This window comes from Bos javanicus, chromosome 15 (assembly GCF_032452875.1).
Source record: "Bos javanicus breed banteng chromosome 15, ARS-OSU_banteng_1.0, whole genome shotgun sequence".
In the NCBI taxonomy this organism is placed as follows: domain Eukaryota; kingdom Metazoa; phylum Chordata; class Mammalia; order Artiodactyla; family Bovidae; genus Bos; species Bos javanicus.
In genome coordinates this window covers 15577000-15603058 of record NC_083882.1, presented here as the reverse complement: position 1 = coordinate 15603058, position 26059 = coordinate 15577000, and the positions used below count along the sequence as shown (strand labels likewise).

Genomic DNA, 26059 nt, shown 5'->3' with positions numbered 1-26059 from the left:
AGTGTGAAAATTAATGTTATTCAATTTAGGCTGATTTTCTCTGCCTGAAGAGCCAGAGCTGATGACAGACCTGTATCTTGGTCACATGTTGATGTCCAGTCTCTAACAAGCGAACGTGGCTTATGATTTTCATGTCATTGGTTTTTAAATTATTTGCTTACTATTCCTGTTTGAGGGTTGAAAAATCAAGTGTCTTAAACTTCATTATGATCTGTGTTCCTTGCACTCATAGCTAGATGGATGGATGGAAAAAGCACAGACTGAAACCCATTTGCATTTCATGTGGCATCAGGGACCCTTCACTTTCGCTGACAGTTCAGAGCCAGGAAATCCACATTCAGGTCTCAGCTCAAAGTAAATGGCAGTTACTCAGAGAAGGCTGCCTGAGATAAGATCCAGTCTTCCTTTTATATCTCCCTCCAGTTCCCTGTTCCCTTTGTAAACACTCATCATACTGTAAATAAGGAACCATTTGGATGACCATTTTCTCCCTTCCCTTTCTAAACTGTCCACACCATGAGGGCATGGACCCTGTCATTCTCACCATTCTAGTCTCAGGTTACTATGTTTCCAGAAGCTGGCACAGGGCCTGGTGCTTGGAAGCATTAAGCACTTGTTGGATGTTGAATGAAATGATGACCATTATCATTTTGTCCAAAACAGTTATTAGCTACCTACTGTGAATGAGCTGTGTTCTAGACCATTGATCAGGAAACTCTTTCCATAAAGGGACAGCCTGTAAATAAGTCTAGGCTTGGGGGCCGCAGCTACTCAACTCCGTCCCTATGGTCTGAAAGTCACTGTAGATTAGCCATGGACAGATGGTGTGGCTGTGCGCTGGGTTCAGCCTGCAGGCCATCATGTGTGGACTTCTGTTTTAGGCGCTGGTTATGGAGAAGTAACTTAGCATGCATGCATATGGAGGAGGAAGGGAAAGGAGAAGCCCCAACAAAGAAGGAGGATAGAAAATAACTTCAGAAATATTTATTAGATCTTATTTTGTTAATTGTCCCAATTTATAAATCAGGATTCAATTGTTATTTTCTTTTCCTGGTAGGGTTTTAGTCATCTTTTACTTCATTCCTAATTAGGTGAGCATGGTTATTTCACATGAGATTAACTGAGACATGTATGAATGCAGTTACAAGCCTTTGTTAGCCCAGTGGGAATCTGTAATTAGCTAATGGTGGAAACAGGGCTGGGCAGGGTAGTCCTGTGGTTAGCCACCGGTGGTAGCCTCCTGGGTGCCGAGGTCTTAGGGGTCCATCTCCCAGCAGGGCCATTAATCTACCCATAAGCATCCTGCTGTGAGGTGAGGTCTACAGTTCTTGGATTGAGGAGTATCTGAATGGCCATAAGTCTGGTTACTAGCCGTGTGTGTATCCTCTGAACTGGAGCTCGTTAAAAGCCATCTGATGGCCATTATGAGTGACAGTGATTTCAGAGGCTGTTGATCTGATGGTTCAAAGTTTACCTTTAGGTGGAGTTGCAAGTGTGCTCCCTCATAATCTAGCCTTCAGGTCCTGGTTCAGATCATGCAAAAACGGTGAGGTGGCCACCGCGGATTGAACACTTCCTGTCCACCAAGCACCGTGCTGACCTCTGTCAGTGCACAGTCCCGGTTTATCCTGCAAGCAGCCCTGTGAAGTAGGTATTACAGGTCTTTAACGGATGAGCGAACTAGGGCACAGGAAGGTTAAGGAACTTGTCCATGGTCATACAGGCAGGTAAGTGGAGCAGACAGGCTTTGAACCCAGGGCATCCTGATTCTCGAGAGCTGCTTCCTGTGTACCAGGCATTGGAGACAGGTAGCAGAGTTGGATTCCCAATGATTTTAGAGCTCACTTAGCGTGGCCTCCATGCTTCATTAAAGAAGAAACTGTGACCAAAGATGATTAAACGATTTGTCCAAGGCCCCCTCAGTACTTAATGCAAGACCATGATAAGAATAGGGACCTCCTTTTTCTTATGTTTTTTTTTTCCTTTCCAGCCTCCAAAGGTCATCTCTGTTGGCTCTGGGAGTAATAAGAGATTTCACATTTTTTACCCAGAGAAGAATCCAGCTTAGTAAGCAAACATAAATAATTCTTGTACTAGAATTTTTACTGCAAATTATTTAGCCCAGTACTGTAACTTAATGATAGTGTATTCAAGTCATCTCAAATGAGTTCTAGCTACTGGAATGAACATTTTATGTTTCTTAACCTTTTACATCTGTCTTTGAACCTGAGCCAATTATAATAAAAAGCCTTGCTGGATAATTCAGTATATCTCCTCAGATACTAAAACAAGAAAATTATTGAGACCAGCCTAGAATCTTAAAAGTTTTCTCAAAACGTCTATGAAATTAAACTCTTTGTTCTCTGGATGATAAGAATAAAAAATAAACAAATTACAATAAGTAACCTTGGGGTGTGGTTTCTTACAATTAGTTTTTGAAATTATTTTTGGTTCATGAATTGGAAGAATATGCGGTTGTATCTTAATGGAATCCAAGAACTTTGAGGGGACAAAGTGTTTCTTTTAAGTTCAGAAAATTTGGTCTTGGACCATTAAAAATAAGCTTGCATCTGCTTCTAATTTGCTTCTTGCCGACAAAGACTGTGGTTTGGTAGAAAGAAGAAGAAAAGGATCTGCTCAAAGCAAGTTATGAAATTGACAATGGAAGAGCTCGCAGAAGCTAAAGGAAGGGAGAATCTGTAATTGCAGGTGACTCATTTCTTTCTCCCTGATCAGGAGATTAAACCACTTCCGTTCCCACATATAACAGTTTCCCCAGCATCTGCTTCTTTCACCCAGGTTTTGGTGTTAAGCCGTGTCTGCCATTCAGAGGTCCCGTTTAGAAAGCATAGTTTTATTATACATATTATAATAATGCCTTGAAGTGAAAGTGAAGTGTTAGTCTCTCAGTTGTGTCCAACTCTTTGCAGCTCTGTGGCTGTCACCTGCCAGGCTTCTCTGTCCATGGGATTCTCCAGGAAAGAATACTGGAGTGAGTTGCCATGCCCTCCTCCAGGGGATCTTCCCGACCCAGAGATCAAACCTGCCCAACATTGCAGGCAGGTTCTTTACCATTTGAGTGATCAGGGAGGCCCTTAATTAAACCAAATATAGGTTTATAACACGTACCTATATTTTCATACAGTAAAGTTGACACATTTTAAGTGTACAGTGAGACAAGCCGTGACAGCTGTCACAGTCCAGCCCCCGTGCAGGTCGAGCGTGTGCAGCTCTGACCTCTGCAGCGAAAGGCCTCCCCTCACCATCTGTCCCCCTGCCTCACATCTTACTCCCTTCAGGTCGTTGGTCTCTGCATTATGTCCAGGTTCTGTGGTTGTTTTCTGCAGGGGCAGCAAAATTGTCTGGTAGGTTCTGACTTTGTCATACTTGGAAACAGACGTGTCTGTTGTTTATCATTTTGTATGAAGAAGAGAGAAGGCAAAAAAGGACTTCTGTGGAGATTATAGAAAGCGTAAGCCATCAGGTTTCATTGACAATCAATTCATGCATGGGTGTATAGTCAAAATCAAATGCCCTGTGCGTCCTGACATTTTTAATGCATTGCATAATTTATTATGCTGTCTGCAGTGACACAGAAGTAGCAGTACGTTTTTACTTCACGTTAAAAATATAAAGTGGAAGGTCAAACAGCACATGAGGAGGCTGAGCCGGGTGAATGGATGTATGAATATAGAAGGTTTTGCTGAGTAAGTTTGCAGGTTGTGTATGTATTTAGGCAGGTTAAAAAATACCTATGAATTATACTTGAAAGTATAAGTATAGTTTCTAAAATTAAAATGCAATACTGAAAATGATTAGATTAGAAAAAGTTATATTGACAGAGCTTTTACTGCTATTCAGATATTTTGCCAAATCCATACCTGAAATATTTTACATCGGGTGCTATAAAAAGCACTTTGCAGTATTAAACTCACTTTCTGGATACTAAAGAGCAGCAGATAAATAGAGTATGGTAAGACCAAATGTGTTGTTTTCCTCAATTAGATCAATAGATTTTGTGGTTTGAGTTTGTTACTTTCCAGGGAAAAGCATCTGAAAAGGATTATTTTTGAATTTTTAAAGATTGAGTTAGAATTTGATCGTGTATTAATAGAACACTCGTTCGGTGAGGTGTTGCCTAAACTTTTTCTATTTCTTCCCATAGGAAACATTTCTACTATCTTAGATCCCTAAAATCCTACAAAGATAGAAGGATTTAGACACGGTATACAGTAAGTCCAGGAGGTGGAAGGATTAACTCAGACGTTGGCCACTGTCCCTGGAGTACAAGTAGAAAACTGTCAAGACTCGTGAAAGAACTGCTTTCCTCCTCAAAGTGTATGTGTGCAGGTTCTCCCATGCAGGAGAGGTCTCCTTGATTGCAAGAATCAATGTGTAGCCTTCAGTGTGGGCCTGGAAAACAGATGCGTATGTTAGAGTAGTGTAGCTGCCATGCTGCTGCTGTTTAGCCGCTAAGTCGTGGCTACGTCTCTGTGACCCCATGGGCTGTAGTCCACCAGGCGCCTCTGCCCATGGGATTTCCCAGACAAGAATACTCGAGTGGGTTGCCATTTCCTTCTCCATTTGTAAAAAGGAAAATTTCTATTTTCTTTTTAACTTTGGGCAATGAAGACTGAATGAATCCTTCACACATAAGGCTTTACCTCCCATATTGATTGATTCATTTCTCCAAGTGTCTTCCCTACATTTTAACAGCAGCCATTTCCACAAATCTGTGTTTCCCTTGTAATGTCTGAATGATTGGCTTTCAACCTCAGAGGTGTTATTTAAAGAGAGTTTATCCGGGGACTTCTCTGGTGGTCCACTGGCTAAGACTCCATGCTCCAAATGCAGGGGGGTGCAAATTTGATCCCTGGTCGAGGATCTAAGATCCCCCATGCTGAGCGGTGTGGCCAAAATAAAGAAGAAAAGAACGCTTATCTGGAAGCTCAGATAAAACGCACGAAGCCGAAACAGGTTTCTGGTTAGGACAGGGGCGCGTTTGTCAGGAGCCCCTTCCTTCCTACCTGGCCCAGCATCCCTTTTTTCCCCTCCCCCTCCTCCTCCCAGGACTCTGCAGAACAGAGTTTGGTTCTTAATCTTTCTTATTACAGAATTCATTTTGAAACAGTTCATTTTTAGCCATTTAAAGCAAACCCTGGCTAGAGTGTTCTGTGTTTGTTCACAGACTTATTTAGCCGCCCACTCACAGCCCCTGTCTCGCTGTTTCCGGGAACCATGACAGCACGCACGCGCGTACGAGGATGGCAGGGAGCCCAACAGCCCGGTCTGAAATAATGAGCTTCCTTACCTGAGAAACTTATCAGCCCATTTTACAAAGACAGCAAAAAGCCAAACCGGGAGGATATGGAGTCAGCTTTGTATTGTCACTTTAGAATTTCTGAATGAATGAGTGTGGCTTTTAAAGGTAGATCATCTCTCAGGTTGTTTTGCATCAGATAAACTTCATGTGAACAGATTGCTCTTACGTGCTGTAAACAGTGCTCTGTTTGGATTATATTTTTTGGATGTGTCAGTGTAGCTTTCAAACTGGAGTGAGGGAGTGAGGGCAGATGGAAGAAGGAGCTTCCGAGGGCGTTAAGAGAATATCTTTGAGGCAAAATGAACCTAAATAGCTTGGCTTATAGTGAAGTACTTGGAGTACCTTCCTCTTGTCTTTCCACTCTTATAACCCCAGCAGAGAAGACTTGCAAGTGGATCTGACTCTCCAGTTATTCCGTGAATCATAGCTGACCCTTGGAATAGGCTCCTCTGCCACGTCTGCTCAGAATTACAAGATACGGTGCCAGGATATGGCCAAAGAATCCTAAGGAAGAAGAAACAGGAGGGGACATTTTAGGAAGGGATAATAAGGCAAATAATTATTCAGATGTCTTTCCAGAAGAAGGAGTCCGTTTTATCAGCATGGTGGAGCAGTGTCTAGTTACCAGAATTGTTGCCAGGAGTCCTGGGCAGCCTGTCCTGAGGGATTACTACCAGGTCCTTTCTTGGTGGAGGAGGGAATCAGTTCAGTTCAGTTGCCCAGTCGTGTCCGATTCTGCAACTCCATGAACCACAGCACACCAGGCCTCCCTGTCCATCACCAACTTCGGGAGTTCACTCAAACTCATGTCCATTGAGTCAGTGATGCCATCCAACCATCTCATCCTCTGTCATCCCCTTCTCCTCTTGCCTTCAATCTTTCCTGGCATCGGGGTCTTTTCCAGCAAGTCAGTTCTTCGCATCAGATGGCCAAGGTATTGGAGTTTCAGCTTCAGCATCAGTCTTTCCAATGAATATTTAGGACTGATTTCCTTTAGGATGGATCTCCTTGCAGTCCAAGGCTTTTTTTGGTGGAAGAGAGCATAGAGGTGTAAAGAAAGAACAGTGAATGTATTATTGACCTTTTGGTTACAAAAAGAAAAATTTGATTGGGCTAGCTTAGCCCTGGATAAGAAAACTATTATTGTTGGGTTTGGGTTTTTTTTGTTTTTGTAGTATCCTTGTATGTGAAGGAGGCCCTAGGCAAGATGTGTAGACACGCTTCGCAGGGGCCAGGGGCCCAGGCCGGCCTGTCTGTGAGAATACAAGGGGAGATGGTTTGGGGGGACTTCCCTTTCCCTCTCCCCTTCCTACCATAGCCTCTCCATATCCATCTGCTTGATTCTTCACCCTCTGCATGTACACGCTCTGTCCGGCGTGCATGTGGGATGTGGTCCCTGGCCTCAGAGCTGGGCTCCCGTTCTGTGTCAGCATCCCGCTCGCCCAGGTGCCCCCTCATGCAGTTTCAGACGTTTCGCTTGGCCTGGCTCGGGTCACAGGGCCCTTCAGGTTTGCTCCTGTCACATGGAGAGTGTGGGATTGGGGATGAGAGGGGCTTTGTAATGCAGATGCGGCTGCTTGGAATTTAGCCCTGCAAAACGGGGACCACAGTAGACATTTTTTCAAGTGGAGAGTTCTCTGAGCAGCCACTGTGACAGCTGTCTACTCCAGGTAAAGATGTACTTGCCTCTTTATATAGATAGGTATAGAGTTAATTTACAACTTTGTTTTAGTTTCAAGTGTACAGCAAAATGATTCAACTTTATGTATATACATATATAAATATATATGTGTGTATATATGATATATATATATCATCATCCTTTTCAGATTCTTTTTCATTATAGGTTATTGTAAGATACTGAGTATATTCCTGTGCAGTACAGTCCATCCTTGTTGGTTATCTATTTTATATACAGTAGTGTGTATGTATTAATCCCAAACTCCTAATTTATTAATATCTCCCCCCCACACACAAGCACCATCCCCATTGGTAACCATAAGTTTGTTTTCTATGTCTATGACTCTATTTCTGTTTTATAAATAAGTTCTTTTGTATTTTTTTTCTTTAGATTCCACATATAAATTACATTCTGTGATATTTGGAAAGGGACCTCTCTTTTGCCTTCCAAGCATTCTAGTGAATTAGTCACCCCTTGGTCATGCTGGTGGTAGCCAGACTCCTCTGTCCCTCCAGCTATATTGGGCTTAGGGGAAAACTTATCAAAAAACCTTTATATCAAGAAAGGCCTATAACAACCTAGAGAGGTGGGAAGGGGTGGGAGATGGGAGGGAGGTTTAAAAGTGAGGGAATATATGTGTACCTATGGCTGATTCATGTTATGCAGAAACCAACACAATATTGTAAAGCAATTATCCTTCAATTAAAAATAAATAAATTTTTAAAAAGAAAGGCCTAGAAAATTAATTCCTGCTTGAGAAGGGCCAGTTTGTAGCTTTGCTCCCCTCATCAGCTCCAGCCATAAGTTGGAGCTCTGCATTAAAAACCAGCAGCACATTTAGTAGAGAAATGCAAATCAAAGCTACAGTGAGGTATTTGCTCACACTGATCAGAATGGCCATCATCCAAAAAATCTACAAGCACTAAATGCTGGAGAGGCTGTGGAGAAAAGGGAACCCTCTTGCACAGCTGTGGGGATATAAATTGATGCAGTCACCATGGAGAACAGTATGGAGATTCCTTAAATTAGGGGAAAAAACTACCATGTGACCCAGCAATCCCACTACTGAGCATATACCCTGAGAAAACCATAATTGAAAAAGACACAGGTACCCCAGTGTTCATTGCAGCACTGTTTACAATAGCCAGGACATGGAAGCAACCACATGTCCATCAGTGGATGAATGGATAAAGAGGTTGTGGTACATATACACAATGGAATATTACTCAGCCTTTAAAAGGATTGAATTTCAGTCCATTCTAGTGGGGTGGATGAATCTAAAGCCTGTTATATAAAGTGAAGTAAGTCAGAAAGAGAAAAACAAATATCATATATTAATGCATATATAAGGAATCTAGAAAAATGGTACTGATGAACCTATTTACAAAGCAGGAATAGAAACACAGACATAGAGAATAGACTGATGGATCCAGCAGGGGAAGGAGAAGTGAAGAAGTGAAGTTGCTCAGTCCTGTCCGACTCTTTGTGACCCCATGGACTGAGGAGCCTACCAGGCTCCTCAGTCCATGGGATTTTCCAAGCAAGAGTACTGGAGTGGGTTGCCATTTCCTTCTCCAGGGGATCTTCCCAACCTAGGGATCGAACCTGGGTCTCCCGCATTGCAGGCAGATGCTTTACCATCTGAGCTACCAGGGAAGCCCAAGGGGAAGGAGAGGGTGGGACAAATTGAGAGAGTAGCATTGAAACATATAATATATACTACCATATGTTAAATTTTGAAAGTGAAAGAGGAGAGTGAAAAAGTTGGCTTAAAACTCAACATTCAGAAAACTAAGATCATGGCATCTGGTCTCATCACTTCATGGCAAATAGATGGGAAAACAATGGAAACAGTGACAGACTTTATTTTTGGGGGGCTCCAAAATCACTGCAGATAGTGACTGCAGCCATGAAATTAAAAGACGCTTACTCCTTGGAAGAAAAGCTATGACAAACCTAGACAGCATATGAAAAAGCAGAGATATTACTTTACCAACAAAGATACGTCTAGTCAAGGCTATGGTTTTTCCAGTGGTCATGTATGGATGTGAGAGTTGGACTGTAAAGAAAGTTGAGCGCCAAAGAATTGATGCTTTTGACCTGTGGTGTTGGAGAAGACTCTTGAGAGTCCCTTGGACTGCAAGGAGATCCAACCAGTCAATCCTAAAGGAAATCAGCCCTGAATATTCACTGGAAGGACTGATGCTGAAGCTGAAACTCCAATACTTTGGCCACCTGATATGAAGAACTGACTCACTGGAGAAGACCCTGATGCTGGCAAAGATTGAAGGCGGGAGGAGAAGGGGATGACAGAGGATGAGATGATTGGATGGCATCACCGACTCAATGGACATGAGTTTGAGTAAGCTCCAGGAGTTGGTGATGGACAGGGAAGCCTGGTGTGCTGCAGTCCATGGGTCGCAAAGAGTTGGACACGACTGAGCGACTGAACTGACTGACTGACTGGCTATATGTTAAATAGATAGCTAGTGGGAAGCTGCTTTATGACACAGGATCCCCAGCCTTGTGCTCTGTGACAACCTGGAGGGGCGGGTGAGGTCACAGGGAGGTTCAAGAGGGAGGGGATATATATGTATACATATGACTGACTTGCATCACAGTATGGCAGAAACCAGCACAACATCGTAAAGCAATTATCCTCCAATTAAAAATAACAACAAAAACCCAGCAGTGCAGGGCACGGTGCCCTGACATCTCCACTGCCAGACCCCGCAGCCCAGGCTCCACCCTCAGTGTTTCTCCACAGAGGTTACTAGGATGCATCACCCTGTGCTTCAGCCAGCAGTTAAGCTTGGTGCTCAAATAGTAATTGCAGAACACTTGCAACAGACAGTCCACTGCAGACTTTGCCCAGAACTGGCAAAGGTGAAGGGTAAGATGGGAGGGGAGCTTCTTTGAATTCTAGACCCAGTTCTCATTTCCATCGACTTCTGCTCTTTTTCAAGCCAAGAGACGACCCTATGGGTAGAGACACAAAGAAGCTACCATTAGACCTGTCACAAGTGTCATAGCTCATGTTGCTTCAGATTTTCCAGTTGGCAGACGGAGTTGATGCGAGGATTCATGAAATGAGGTTGTGTGGTAAAGGTGAAGGCACAGTTCCTGGGGCAGGAGAAGCACCAGTGTCATGCGTCTCAGCTCTTGTTGTTTATTAAGTGTCTGTTAAATGCCAAGCCCCACGGTAGGTATTTTATGTGCTAAGTCACTTCAGTCATGGCCGACTCTGTGCATCCCTACGGACTGTAGCCTGCCAGGCTCCTCTGTCCATGGGATTCTCCAGGCAAGAATACTGGAGTGGGTTGCCAGTCCCTTCTCCAGGGATCTTCCCGACCCAGGGAGCGAACCCGTGGCTCTTATGTCTCCTGCATGGGCAGCTGGATTCTTTACCACTAGTACCACCTAGGTCGTCATTTTAATCCTCACAACATTCCTGCAAAATCCCTTCTTAGTTGCATTGGAGGAGATGGAGTCTGAACAGGGGAAGTCACGTGTTCAAAGTGAGCCAGCCTGTGAAGGTGCCAGGATCGTACCAGGTCGGCCGGCTACAAAGCCCACGCCATCGCTGTGGTTTCCAGAGTCAACAGTGTGCGCGCAGACAGCCTCTGTGTAAATGGGACTGGAGCCATCAGGCTAAACAACGCCCCACTCCACACAGTCGAGGGTAATTCATATCCACTGAGTAAACAGACCATTCTGGGCATGAGTTCCCTTGTGTCAACTTGCCTGTTCTAAGAATTCTCAGTATATACCTTGGAGCTTGACCAGAAGTTTAATGTGAGGCTGGTCTTTCTCAAGATCCATCCCGAGGGGCTTCACTAGTAAACTGCAAGGACCTTCCTATGAGATGGTTTCACTTATAGGACTCACCCTTGGCATCCCCCAAGAGATGACTTTTTCAGATGGCCCTGACATCTGAAGTGTCTCCAGGGGATTAAGGGGCACAGTGACCCCACCACGTAGGCTCACTGCCTTGGCAGCCCCTCTTCCTCCTACCCTGGGTTTGCAGCAAGGGTCCTCCTGTGTTGTCATAGAAACTGTGCCACCATCTCTTAGAGCAGCTGGTCCCAGGGCCTTTGCCTGTGTCCCTGCCTCTCTTCCCACCCGACTAAGAGCAGGGTGCTCTGGCCTACTCACCTTGTAGCCTGAGAATTTATCACACTTTCTGGACAAGAAGAATAGCCTTAGCATGTCATAGTTGATATCTGCTGTATGCATATATGCATTTTGAAATAGGTACTGTTGGTGAGTAGGTGAGTAGGATCCTTACCTTAAAGACAAGGAAACTGAGGCACAAAGATGTTCATTTATTCTGAGTCACAAAGCTGTATAGGAAACTTGATATTAGATTTGTGCTTTTATACCCGGAGAAAAACATGATCCGAAAGGATATGTGCACCTCAGTGTTCATTGCAGCACTGTTTACCAGTAAGCATACTGTTTACTGTTTACCTAAACGTCCATTGACAGGGGAATGGATAAAGAAGGTGCAGTACCTGTTTATAATGGCATATTACTCTGCCATTGAAAAGAAGGAAATAATGCCATTTGCGGCAACATGGATGGGCCTAGAGAGTGTCATACTGAGTGAAGCAAATCAGAGAAAAAGACATATCATATGGTATCTCTTATATGTGGGATATAAAAAGAAATGGTACAAATAAGCTTATTTACAAAACAGAAAGAGACGCACAGACTTAGAAAATGAACTTATGGTTTCCCAAGGGGAAGGGATAGTTAGAGACTTTGGGAAGATCATGTATACACTGCTACATTTGAAATGGATAACCAACAAAATCTTATTGTATAGCACATGGAACTCTGTTGAGTGTTATGTGGCAGCCTGCATGGGAGTGGGATTTGGGGGAGAATGGATACATGTATATGTATGGCTGAGTCCCTTCACTCTTCGCCTGAAACTACAACATTGTTAATCGGCTACACTCCAGTACAACATAGAAAGTTTAAAGTGTTTAAAAAAAAATTATAAGACAACTATGCTCCAGTAAAAGTTAATTAAAAGAAAAACGGTTCATGCTTTTGTCCAGTACTCTGAATCCTCCACATAGCAAATACTTAATTAATATTTGCAAAAAGATACACGTGTAGTATCAGTCGCCGTATATTGAGATGATGATATGACCCGTGACATACTTAAAGCTGTGCCATGATGAGCTGGTAGCGATGGTGCTCTCCCAAACCTCCTGTTCTGTCATCCCAGAGGTCTTCACCCCTCATGCTTGTACAGCGGAGACATGAGGCACTTTGCCTGTGAACGTGCATTACAGAGGTGTGGTGAGGGTTCTGGCTCTCCTACTGACGAGCATCACCTCTATGGGCACATTACTTATTCTCCACTGGAAAATGGGAATCCTAACAGTGCCTCCCCCGTAGAGTAAGCTGAAAGGAGAGATCATGAATGGAATAATGAAAGGGAATAATGTAAGTCACCATTCCTGGGACACAGTAGCCATTCACAAACACGAGTTGTCATGAACATTGTCTTTAAAACGGGAGCACTTCCTATCAATGGACAAGGAGTTCTGAGCCAGTGTGAATGACATTAACATTGCTTCAGCCTGAAGTTTAAGGTCATCAAACTCAGGGCAGAGATGTCTGAACCCAGGAATTCCAGAGCTAATGCAGTCTCCCCGCCAGTACCCACATCTTTGTCCTGATGTGCCAACTGTGAGATTCAGGGAGCCTGGGCAGAAGAAGGGAGCCAGAGAACTTCAAGGTCAGTACCAGCCATCTGATGAGTGGTGGCTTCAGAGGTGAAGTGGACCGCTGCATAGCAAAGGCTGTCAGGAGACCCCAAGGAGGTCAAATGCTAACTGCTAATGAGAGCTGCCATTTATTTTACTGTTGGCAGTGAACTTGGCACCCAGTAGAGATTCGTTCATTCATTTATGCATTCAACAACACTTACTGAGCCAGGCAATGGTCTAGGCTCAATAATGACCTAAAGAGATAAAGATCTATCTGTTTCTGTCCTTTTAGTCTTTATCTGCCTCATCTTTGTCAACAGACTCATCACAACAATTCCATGATGTAGCTTTTATCTTTCCCATTTGATAGATGAAGGTGCTGAGACTCAAAGAGGTTATTCCTTGCCCAAGTCCTCAAAGCTGAAAAGTGGTGAACCTGGGATTTGAATCCAGCTCTTTCAGATGCCAAAGTCCATCCCCTATCCACAGTTTGATACTGCCAATCAAGGGAATAGCAAAAACTGGAATTGTATGTGTTGGGGGAAGGGAGGAGTATTCATTAATCCAGAAATCCAAGGAGTTGTCATAGTTGTCATTGTGACAAGGCAGTGTTTGTGATCAACTTGCAAACTGCAAGAAGCTCTAGTTGTGGCTTCTACACTTTGCCTTTGGTCAAACCTGAGGTGTCTTTGCCCTCAACAAAGACAGAAAGTGTTAAGCTTAGGTTGATAACCAAGCAGAAACTCTGAAATCCAGTGGTGCATCCCCAGGTCTGCCTGCTGAGAAACTAACCCCTGGGTGCCCTCCAGAGCCTGGACAAGGCCAGTGGGCACCATGCCTGTTCAGATGTTGTCCAAACCCAGGGAGCTAGTGCTCAAATGTCAGTAATTTTGCACAGAAGGCATGAAATGCTCTGGTCCGCCTGGGGCTGTGGATGGGGATGCCCAGAGCTTCTGGCCCATTTGTTTAGGCCTCTTGCATGCACGGGGAAGGAAGTTTCAGAAGTAGCATCTCATGCCACTGAAAGGGAGAAGGCAGTTGGTCGTTGCAGTGGGATATGGGAGCTGAAAAGTAATGCTCTTTTCTGGGTCAGGATGTTAATGGCCTCACTTTGTTTTTGAGAGATGCCATTATTTCTCGCCATCTCAGCCAGCGCTCTCTTTACAAGTCTGCTCATTCATTCTATCCATTCTGAAGCTGTTCCATTGTAGGCTGATTCCCTTGACATAAGCTCACGGGGCAAGGGCAGTGCAGTCAGGCAGGAAGGACATCACAGCAGCTGTCAGGAGACCGGCCTTTGTCCCTGGCTCTGCCCCAGCTGGCGGGCATGCTGGGCAAGTGCCTTCGCTCCCGGGCTTCCCTCTCCTCACGTGTTAAGCAAAGGGGGCAGAACTGGATGGTGATATTTCCTGTGATTCCTCCTGGCTTTAAAATTGTGAGTTATTTACTGAGTATTAGCCGAAGGATTGATGCTTTTGAACTGTGGTGTTGGGGAAGACTTTTGAGAGTCCCTTTACAAGGAGATCAAATCAGTTAATCCTAAAGGAAATCAGTCCTGAATATTCATTGGAAGGACTGATGCTGAGGTTGAAGCTCCAATATTTTGGCCACCCGATACGACGAACTGACTCATTTGAAAAGACCCTGATGCTGGGAAAGACTGAGGGCAGGAGGAGAAGGGGATAGCGGAGGATGAGATGGTTGGATGGCATCACCAACTCAATGGACATTAGTTTGAGTAGGCTCCAGGAGTTGGTGATGGACAGGGAAGCCTGACGTGTTGTAGTCCATGGGGTCTCAAAGAGTTGGACACAACAGAGCAAATGAACAACAATAAGCAGCCCTAAAATGTCTTCGCCCTATATTCAGAACCACATTTTCCCTTCTCCTTACAAGCGGCATTCCTTCTACTGCTTCAGTGCCTGTAAGACCAGTCCTTGATGTTTGATAACTGTGCTAAATGAATGAGTGGCTATCCAAGGAAATCGTGAATGAATGAAACCACTATCACAAGCTTGTACAGCTTCTAGACTTTGGTTCTTAGTGTTTCAGTTTGGTTTGCTAGGAGGACTAGATAACCAGTATGAGGCATCTGAGTATGTGGGCACAGAGAAATCAATTTCTTTTTTTTTCCTCTCTTTTTTATATTTTAAATTATGAAATTATGATAACACATTTATAGGAGACTTGAAAAATACAGAACAAGGTTACATATAGTTCCACTATATGTTACAGTTATTTTTTAAGTAGAAAATTAAGATTTTTAGTTGGAGTTTCAGTATTAAACTCTCAAAAAGTAATAGAATGAATATATAGAAGTAGGATATAGTAGACCTGAAAGCACTATGAAACAGTTCAACATAATTAAGATATATATATTTTTCACACAACAGTAGGATACAAATTCTACTCAAGTTCCCATAGACTCTAAACTAGGAGACATTGGAACATATCCAGGGACATAAAACAAGGTGAAGAAATTTATGATCTAAAGATATTGAAATCATACAGAGTCTGTTCTCTTATCACTGTGGAATTATATTAGAAATCAATATCAAAAGATATTTGAAAATGACAAACATATTTTCAGATTCTGTGTGACATTTACCAAGAGAGATCTTTGACTTAGCCATTGAAAGCCTCAATAAAGTTAAAAGACTGAAAAAACACAGAAGGTGATTGCAGAGAAGAAATCATTTAAATGAGAAATTGATATCAATGATACTTTTAAAAATCCCATATATGAAGAAGTCAATTTGTAACTATTGTTGTTGCTGTTAAATGCCCTGTTTTCTGCAACTATGGAAGAGTATGCACAGGGTTTTGTAGCCACCTTTTTTCAACAATGAAGATTTTTTTCCTCATCACTAATAGTCTCTTATTTAGTTTTAATGGCAGCATCCTATTCTATTGTAGGGTTTACTGTATTTTATTTAACCAATCCCTTAATTTTACACATTAAGTCCATTCAAGTTTCTCCATATTATAAACAACATATCTAAATATTCTAAGTTACTTTAAAAATAAAATATACAGACATGTCTCATTTTATTGCACTTTGTTTGGTTGCCTTCCCCGCCCCCCCCCCCCCAAATTAAAGGTTTGTAGTTACAAACCTTTGAGTAAGTCTCTTGGTGCCGTTTTTCTAAAAGTATCTACTCCAGTCCCTATGTTATGTTTTGGTAAATCTCACAATATCTCAGACTTTTTCATTATTATCATACTTGTCATGGTAACGTGATCAATGATCTTTGACAGTACTGTTTTGTTTTGGCCTTTTTTAGCAATAAAGTATATTTTAATTAAAGTATGAGGATTGTTTTTTAGTCACAGTCCTATTACTGCACGCTTGTGCTGTGCTCAGTTGCTTCGGTTGTGTCCGACTCCTTGGGATCCTGTGGACTGTAGCCCGACAGGCTCTTCTGTGCTTGGGATTCTCCAGGCAAGAATACTGGAGTGGGTTGCCCTTCTGTACTCCAGGGGATCTTCCCAATCCAGGTATTGAACCCACGTCACCTGGGCTCCTGCATTGCAGGCGGATTCTTTATCCACTGGGAAGCCCGTTGCATGCTTGGTAGACTACAATATAATCTAAGATCTACTGGACCCAGGGATCGAATCTGCATCTCTTACGTCTCCTGCATTGGCAGGCAGGTTCCTTACCAATACTGCCACCTGGGGAGCCCATAACTTTTATATGCACTGAGAAACCAAAAAAATTTATGTGACTTGCTTTATTATGGCCTGGAGTAGAACCCATAGCATCTCTGAGGTGTGCCTGCATTGCTTTGTAACAGGAGATATGTTTTCCATAAAAAATACTGACCTCATGACACCATGGGCCCTGTCTGCTTGTCAAACGGCGGGCGAGGCTGTGGGAGAGCCAGGTGGGAGCGGCAAGGGGGAGGTGCCCTTTGCGCGCCACATGCGGAGAGATGTGATCACCCTCAGTTATAGCATCAGCGGAGGAGAGGAAGGCTGTTTGCACACATCCAGATCACTTCGCTTTTCCTCTCATAAACAGAACCAAGAGAAAAGGTGAAGCTCGGTTACATGGACGAGGACCCAGCCAGAGACTGGAGGCCTGGGTTGAAGCTCCCCTCTGCTGCCTGGCCTCAGAGCGAAAGCTGAACCTCCTGGACCGGGGTTTATTTTTCAGTGAACGGGAGTGTTAGTGTTATCATTAGTATTGCCTGCCTTTCCATCACTGGTTTGGAAGTTAGAAGTGGGGAGCTTGTGAGCCGAAAAGGAAATCATTGGCCCAAGGTTAATTTGAAGGCTTAAAGCAAATGTTGTGCAGAAATGAACACCTGAGAATAGGGGCTCACTAGATCTGTGTGTGCTGTGCATCTCTGGAGCTGTGACCTGGAATATATCTAGAGTTAACAGTGGTTTTTAAGAAAATCCTTGCCTTACACACCACCCCTATGAACAAGAAGCAGAAGCAGTAGTTCCAGCCTCCACTTTGTGCATGTTTTTCAACTCCTAATTCTTGCCAGATGTAGACTGGCGGGGAGCCCAGACGGGGAGTGCTTTCTGATAGAGCTCGTTTTGTTCCTGTCTCCCTTCTAGACAAGGAATTCCTGAAGGAAAAGGAGAAGTTAGAGATGGAGTTGGCGGCAGTGCGGACCGCGAGTGAGGACCACCGGAGACACATCGAGATCCTAGACCAGGCTCTGAGCAACGCCCAGGCCAGGGTCATCAAGCTGGAAGAGGAGGTGAGCCCGCAGGGGAATTGGGGGGTACAAGGGGTGGTGCCCAGAGCCCCAAGGGCCTCCATGTCTGTTTCCTAACCCAGCAACTTTAACCAGAGCCAACTCCAGGGGAGCAATGTAGGCGACCTCTCAAATAAAAATGAGTAAAAACAGAGTTTATCCACCCCAGAGTCGGGCAAAGGATGAGAGGCAGTGGTGAATACGTCAGCAAAGAGCTCAGTCTCAGCGATAAACCCAGGCTGCCGCCCACCACCTGGCAGGTGTCCAGGGGCTGGAAATAAATGGAAGGACTGGGAACCACTGGTGCCTGTGCAGAAAGGAGACTCAATTAAGAAAACAGTTCAAGTGTTGTATCTTTGGGTTCTCCCGTGCGTAAAAAAGGCCCAGTCTTATGACTGGGTGGGGTAGGAATGGTATTCAGCAAACCTGTCTCCAGTTTTTAGAAGTTGGCTCAGTTAGCAATGACCACCGCCCGCACCCCCCCCCCACGCCCCAGTCTAGGAAATATTGATGCTGCTCAAGCATTATGAGTTTAGTGCTTTTTTGATGAAATCAAGCCTTTAGGTGAAGTTTTGAGAAGTAGAAAGTAAAAGCATTCATCTCTTAGTTGTGACTGACTCTTTGAAACCCCAAGGACCTTAGCCCACCAAGCTCCTCTGTCCATAGACTTCTCCAGGCAAGGATACTGGAGTGGATACTGGAGTGCCATACCCTCCTCCAGGGGAATCTTCCTGATCCAGGGATCGAACCCAGGCCTCTCACATTGCAGGCAGATTCTTTACCATCTGAACCACCAGGGAAGCACTTTTCCTTTAAGCCTGACCAGGGAAGGAGAATGACCACTCCTGAGGCCCCAGTTCCAGGATCCAGGCTGTAGATACCGCAGCACAGAGAAGCTGGCTGCACAAGCCCCTGTGTGGTGGGGCTGAGTTGAACAGACCTGCTGTGGAGAGCAGGAACTAGAAGTCAGAGAGACACAGGACTGAAATATGCTCCACCAGAGCCCAGTTGGTGCTTGACACACAGGATGCAGTATTGTTATTAATTTAAGTGCTTTTATTCTTGTTGAAAATGAAAAACTGTTCCTTCCAAAAACATCTCCTGGTGCCAAGGGACTCGAGTGTCTCGGCAAACTTCAACTTCAAGCCTGAGCAGTTAAAGGCAAAGATTGTTAAGTTAGTACTACTTGTTGTTTTTCAGTTGCTCAGTCATGTCTGACTCTTTGCAACCCCATGGACTGCAACACACCAGGCTCCTCTGTCCTCCACCATCTCCTGAAGTTTGCTCAAATTCCTGTCCATTGAGTTGGTGATGCTATATAACCATCTCCTCCTCTGCCACCCCCTTCTCCTCCTGCCCTTAATCTTTCCTAGCACCAGTCTTTCCCAGTGCATCGGCTCTTCCCATTAAATGGCCAAAGTATTGGAGCTTCAGCATCAGTCCTTCCGGTGAATACTCAGGGTTGATCTCCTTTAGAATTGACTGATTTGATATCCTTGTCATCCAGGAGACTCTCAAGAGTCTTCTTCAGCATCACAATTCAAAAGCATCACTTCTTTGGCCTTCTTTATGGTCCAGATCTCACATCTGTACTTAACTACTGGAAAAACCATAGCTTTGACTATGTGGACCTTTGTCAGCAAAGTGATGTCTCTGCTCTTTTAATACATTGTCTAGGCCCATCTGTTAAACCCCACAATTTTTTTCTAGCAACTTATACTTAATTTTCTTTTTCTCCCCCTATTTTTTGGCCACACCATGTGGCATGTGGGATCTTAGTTCTCCAACTGGGGATCAAACCCATGCCCCCTGCAGTGGAAGTGTGGCATTTTAACCACTCGACTACCAGGGATGTCCCTGCGTACAGTTTTAATGCTAGCATGAGTTATCTCAGGCAACAGCCCCAGAGTTTTCCCTGTCACCACCAAGCAGCTCATTAAATAGGAAAACATTTGCTACAGAAGGTAACCTTAACCCCTGAAGGACAGGAGGCCCGCTTTGAGCAATGGAGGCTGGGACTCATTATCCATAATAACTAAGATCATTTCTCAAGGGCCCATCTCCATGTGTGGAGTGAAGAAAAATGATTATTTTTAACCTTTTTATTTAATATTTCTGTTAAAGCCAAAGTTGTGAACTCCTTGAAGACAGGTTCTTTATAATCACCACTATGGATCTTCCCTTGTCATTATATTTATAAGATCTTTCCTCGACTGATTGTACATAACTTCTCCAAAATGTCTCATGTGTCTGGCTTCCAGGATCCCTCCTTGTTCTTATTAAAGAAGGGTGTTAACTCAGTTCAGATGGCTCACACTGAGGGCTTACTGTAACTTTCCACAATGCTTAAGTGCTTGGACTCTAAAGGCAGAAGACGTGAGTTAGAATCCTGACCCCAGGATGGGTAAATCAGCTGTGTAACTTTGAGTGAATCACTAACCTATTCAGTCCTCAGTTTTCTCATCTGTTAAATCGAGATAGTAAGACTTTACCTTCTTTACTGTCATTGGGCAGATTAAACGAGATACTGCATATAAAGCACAAGGCTTGGCATGCTGTGCTTGCAAAATGTTGGGTGATTAATTACGGTTATGACTAATCACCCTCATCATTACATACTCCTTGCTGGGCTTAGGGCTATTACAAGGGTGAATGAGAGTGAACCATGTCTTTAGGAATCCTGCAGTTAGAGTTAATATTAATTCATTCATTTAACAAATATTTACTGAACTGGATGGCAGATACTGTCCCAAGCCTTGGGGACATACTGCACACTCTGCCCCAGGGAGACAGATCTTGTGGCACTTATCTTAGTATTTTAGGGGCTACACACTCAAAACAGTGTACAATCCAGGACATGGTAAGTGGTATATGAACAGTACTCACAAAATATTCTATCAGATGAGGCTGTTCTAGCACAGGAACCTGCAGTCAGTAGGTCCTCAAGCAACCAAAGTCACAGTGAAGGAAAAGCCAGAGGAAAACTAAGCCCAAGAGCAGGTGTGGAAAAGGCTGTTGCTGTCTGCACTCCCTGCAAAAGGTCAGAAGCCTCTCCTTTCTTTATCGCAGTGGCTTTGGCTAGGACGCAGGCACTGGTCACGGCAGGACTGCCTGCTGAAGTCAGACACCGACCTTTGCAGTGAGCAAGTACTTTAATCACTAGCATATTCCACTAGCATGTTGCCAGTGCAGTCGGGTTGAACTCAGGATCTGAACCACCTGCCAAGCGTCTGTACACTGAGGTGCAGAGTGACAGGAAGTAGCATCTGGTGTCTACTCACCCAGGATCAGATAAATGCCTCAGTCTGATTTTTGGCCCCAGCCAATCCCCAGCAAGTTAGAAATGTGCCTGGAATTTATGAACATGGACCAGACGCCTAATTGGGAGAAAACAAACTCTGAGGGTAAGAATTTGAAGCTGTTGATTGATGGTTCTAAATTCATACCTGACATGACATTTACATAAATCATTTTTACCTTAATCTGTTTCTCCTCAGTTATTGTGTGGTTTGCATGTTCATTAGCCCCATCCTTCTCTCCAGGGCTGTCAGCTATTCATCCGTAAAGGGCTCTGAAATCTTTAGGAGAAAGTTACTTCCAAATATCTACAATAAGAAATATTTATACTTATTCACACATACACAAATGGATACACATGCATATATTCATACAGACACAATCTCTCTGTTACGATAGTAATTGATACTTATAGAAAATTTGAAAAATACAGAAGAAAGAAGACGAGAAATTATTTTTTCTGCTATACAGGTAAACACAATGCTTTCATTTCCTTTCAGTCTTTTTTCATACATTGATGATAGACATAGTTGTGATGATGTTGTATATAACTTTTGATTCTAGATTTTTCAGTTAACATTATAGAATAATCATTTCCTCATGACACTTAAAAATTCTTTATTAACCTCATTTCCAATGCCCGTACATGCTGTAAGTACTAAGCAATAACCAAGGATTGAGCTCAGAGCTCTGTGAATGACTGAAAGCAGGTGACCTCTTAGGGTCTTCAGTTCAGAATATCCCAGCCGTTTTAGGTGTAACTGCTGGCCTTGGCCTAAATCTTTTCTGTTTCAGCACGGCTTAGGTATAGGAGTGAGGAAAGGACAGCATCTCCAGGTACTCTGACCTTCTCTCCCCCTCACCCCGCCCTCACCTCCACTCCAGCTTCAAGAATCACAGTCTAAATCCCGTGCTCCTTTTTACTCTGCTCAGCTCCGAGAGAAGCAGGCATATGTGGAGAAAGTCGAGAAGCTGCAGCAGGCCCTGACCCAGCTGCAGTCAGCGTGTGAGAAGCGCGAGCAGATGGAGCGGAGGCTGCGCACCTGGCTGGAGAGGGAGCTGGACGCCCTGAGGACCCAGCAGGTGAGGGGCGGGGCGGGGCGGGGCGGGGTGGCGCATGCGTGGAGCGGGGCGCATGCGTGAAGCGGGGTGCCTGCTGCCTGCGGGCTGCGCTCTGCGTTTGGAGCTCAAGGCTGGTGAGAGCGTCTGTGCTCGGAGGTCCAGCCAGTGGAGCAATCAGTCCACTCCCTTGGAGGGACAGAGGTCCTTACAGAAAGAAGTAGGTGACCCTTGGGGGCTGGGCATGGGGGAATGCAAGTATACACGACTTCACAGAAGATGACTTTGAGTAGCACTTGGAGAGATGAGTTTGTTGGCCATTCTGCAGGAAGCATCAGAGATAGAGGAGTTCAGTGCATAGAGGAGAGAGGTGTGAGACACGCGGTGAGTCCAGGACAGCTGGGGGAGCGTGCCCAAGGAGCTGGCCGGTCAGGTGGCAACTGCCAGTTTGTGGAGGGCGTTTGCTCAGGTTGGGAAAGTGGATTCCCCGCCCCCCGCCCCCACCCCTGTAGGATCAAGGGAGGAGCCCTCCAGTGGTGTCAGAAGAGGGGCTGGACGGACAGGTGTCAAAGTCAGGAAAGCCAGCTTGAATGGCTATTAGTGTCTTCAAGGGGGTAGATATGGTGGGAGTCGAGGTGGGGGGGACCTAGAATGGGGGTGAAATAAGGAGGACATGACCATCAGTGAGTTTTCAGAGGTAAAGGACAAAAGGAGTCAGGACTATCCCGAAAAGCTAGTGTTGGCCATAGGCGCTTAGTCCTTCTGCCGCTCCCTGTTTCTCCTGGTAACAGCTCTTCCTGTAATGCAGCTATGAAGAAGCTCAGATGAAAACACCCCAGCCCAGGGTCCATGTGGGCCTCGACAAGGGCAGACATCCGCCAGCTGGGCCAGACCCCTTTACAGGCTGGTCAGGGGCTTCTGGCATATAATCGGCCAGCGCTGTGGGCCCAGTCCTCTGTGCAGCTGGTGAAGGGTGTGCTGTAAGTTTGGAACCAGGGAAACACGAGACAAGGCTCCATGGAATTGTCTAGTGGACAGCGCATAGTGGTTATGGTTGAAACACTTGAAAACGCTTGAAAGCATATGCTCAGGCCAGTTCAGCCCTTTCTCATGGCAGTGCACACAGCTCCCTCTGCACATGTGTACTTGGCTGGAAATGGACATGTTGGCAAGATTGCCCGGAAAATTCAGAGGCCCACCCAGGCCCCCACCAACTTGGCTTCTTAGGAAGAACTGAGTCTGTCTCCGATCTGTCTAACCTGTGCCACATTCCCCACCCTTCGGCTGTTCTCTGTTGCTCGGTTATTGAGATCTTAAGCTTCCCAACTGAAGGGTAGGCTCTCTGGTGCCAGGCTTTCTGGTACTGTGCTGGCACCTGGTGGGTATTTATGAGTTTCTGGCTGACAGAATAGGCACATCTCAGTACTTAGAGCAAAAAAGAATGTTCCTTTCCAGTTAATGTGCCACCCACACCCTACAGTTAAATTACTTATCCCTGGATCTTCTATTTTGAGTGCCGTGAAACCAGACTCTTCATTTCAGCTCCTTTGTGTATTCTCAACCATCTCTCCCCCACTGATTACTCTCGGGATTTTTGTCAGTGGTATTGCTGTTATAGACTACTATAGTGAGCTGCCTTTTTATATGTCTCCTTGCTAAAGAATGTGAGAGTTTCCCAAGAGGATATACCTAAAAATGGAATTTCTGGATAGCGAATGCATATGCTAAACATTGCTAGATATTGCCAAATCACTCTACAAAGTAAATGTACCAATTTCTTATCTGAAATGTATAAGAATATCTTCCTGTACATTATCAACATTTAGTTTTGCACGATGTCTTTTTCTTAAAAAAATAAAAGAGGAAAGAAAGAAACCAGACTCAACTCCATTATCCTTGTTATATATCCGGAAGAAATGTGAAGTTAACATGATTTGGAAAATATCTCTATTGCCACAGAGGCCCATTCCCATATGTACACTTAGACCCTTGCATACTCACATCTGTTTTTTCCTTAGACGAGCAAACACAACATTCCTGCTGTACATAAAGTCAGCTGCCAGATTTAGGCTACCTGGGGAGGACAGAGGGCTTCCTGGTGGTGCTAGTGGTAAAGAACCCACCTGCCGATGCAGGAGATGTTAGAGACACTGGTTCCGTCCCTGGGTTGGGAATATCCCCTGGAGGAGGGCATGGCAACCCACTCCAGTATTCTTGCCTGGAGAATCCCAAAGACAGAGGAGCCTGGTGGGTCCAGTGGGTTGCAAAAAGTCGGACATGACAAGCCACTTGGCTTTGCATGCACGTACTGGGAGGACGGAAGTTTCAGAATTGGGACTCTTCGAGTATTATGCGGCTTATAGTTTGGACTTGTCTTTGAAGAGGATAGCAGACCCCAGCTGTGTGTGGCTGACATGAGACCAGAGAAAGGGGAAACAATCTTTAAACAGAATTGCCCAGCATTTCTTTACATTAATATTCCAGGGGTTTTTTTTGTTGTTTTTTAATGAGAGTGTTAATCTGTCTCCTCTGTTATGAAAGACACTTGAGGGTTTCCCTACTTTTCCCTACTCATTAAAAAGATAATTTTTTTTTAAATTTTTTCCTTTAATGCTTCATTCTCTCATTTTACCAGTGAGCATACTCCCTAGTGGGTCAGACAGTAAAGAATCTGCCTGCAATGCAGGAGACCCAGGTTCAACCCCTGGGTTAGGAAGATCCCCTGGAGAAGGGAATGGCAACTCACTCCAGTATTCTTGCCTGGAGAATCCCATGGACAGAGAAGCCTGGCAGGCTACAGTCCATGGGGTCGCAAAGAGTTGGACACGACTTACCAACTAACACTTCACATACGTTATTCTATAACCAGAAAAGGCAAAAATGTTGTCACAAAGAAATCCACCAGAACACCTTGGGATTTTAATAGTTCCATGTGGCAGATACTATATAGATTGGTCCGATTCCTGCCTGGAGTCTGTGAATAAGTGTAGTGATCACAGTTCTGTTGACCCTCAGCAGGGATGACCAGCATCCACTCTGGAGTGCGGGGTCACCCAAGGAACTCATACTCTGATCCGCTTCCTCCTCATTCACTGTGAGGAGCTCACACATCTGCCCGCCTGGGATGTGGGCAGCCCATGCTGCACCCTGCTCCTTCACCCTAGTGCCACTCAAATATTTATCTGACCCTATCAGAAGGCATACTGAGGTTACACAAAAGAAATAAAGCTCCCGGTCATCTCTCTCTTCAACAAAGCAGTAAGGTCACACTGCCCACCTTCCCCATAGAGAGTCATTCTGGAAAGGACCATTGAGAGATCAACTTAGAGCACTTTTGAATCAACTACCCCGCAGAAGGGCTCTGCCTTTAGATACATGCCAAGACACTGCTGACTCTCTCCACCCAACCCTCTAACAACACCGAGCCCCAGATAAGCTCCATTATCCCTGCAAGGTGCCCTGGAACCTTCCAGAAGGATGGTTAGACTGGACGTGAGCAGAGTGGCATGGAATCGTAGATCAGATCAGAATATGGACTCTGAGGTTAGGCTGACCAGTGTTGAATCCTGCCTTCTCCTATTGAAAAAGTAATCTGTCTGCGCCTTCACTTCCTTGTCTCTAAAATGGGGCACATAAATTATGCTTACCATATACTTGTAATTACAAATAAGAGAATCTGCACAAAATCCTTACAGTGATTGACACTTAGCAACTAATGAAGGAAGAATAACTATCATTGCTGTTTTTTCTCATCATTACCTTCAGAGTCATTTGATCAAACTGCTCCAACTTTTCCAATGCCACTGAAATAAAAAGTGACAAATGTGGCTGGACTGAGAAGAGGGAAGACGAAGATAGGTCAAGACGCTAGGACCAGGAGGAAATAGCAGCTCTCCACGAACAGATTCTTTTTTTAGAAGTCATCTCCCTCTACTTTGGGAGGCCAAGTGTAGTACTCAAGCATCATTAGAAGTGGAAGAAAGTGAAATAGAGTAACGGTAAAAAGGGAAGGAAAATTAAAATTTTTGGAACTCACAATCTTCTCTTTCTTGAACAGAGCTCAGGTGGTCTTAGGAGGTAGAAGAGAGAAGGGGAAATATTCTCTTTTTTAAAAATGTACTGACTTATTTTTGCTTTGGTTGCACTGGATCTTCATTGCAGTGCACAGACTTTCTCTAGTTGCAATGAGTGAGGGCCACTCTTGGTTGTGGTGCGTGGGTTTCTCATTGGGATGGCTTCTCTTGTTGTGGAGCACAGG

The 26059-nt window shown here is 44.5% G+C and overlaps 1 protein-coding gene across 6 annotated transcripts in view; it reads left to right on the top strand.

The window, feature by feature from the left end:
• Nucleotides 1-26059, top strand: part of AMOTL1 (angiomotin like 1) — a 161368-nt gene that overhangs the window by 116285 nt on the left and 19024 nt on the right. For all 6 annotated transcript variants that reach the window (XM_061440183.1, XM_061440182.1, XM_061440181.1 and 3 more), the window contains 2 exons: nucleotides 17303-17448; nucleotides 21676-21825. In XM_061440183.1, the coding sequence (XP_061296167.1) occupies nucleotides 17303-17448; nucleotides 21676-21825 (296 nt within the window). The remainder of the gene's footprint in view (nucleotides 1-17302; nucleotides 17449-21675; nucleotides 21826-26059) is intronic.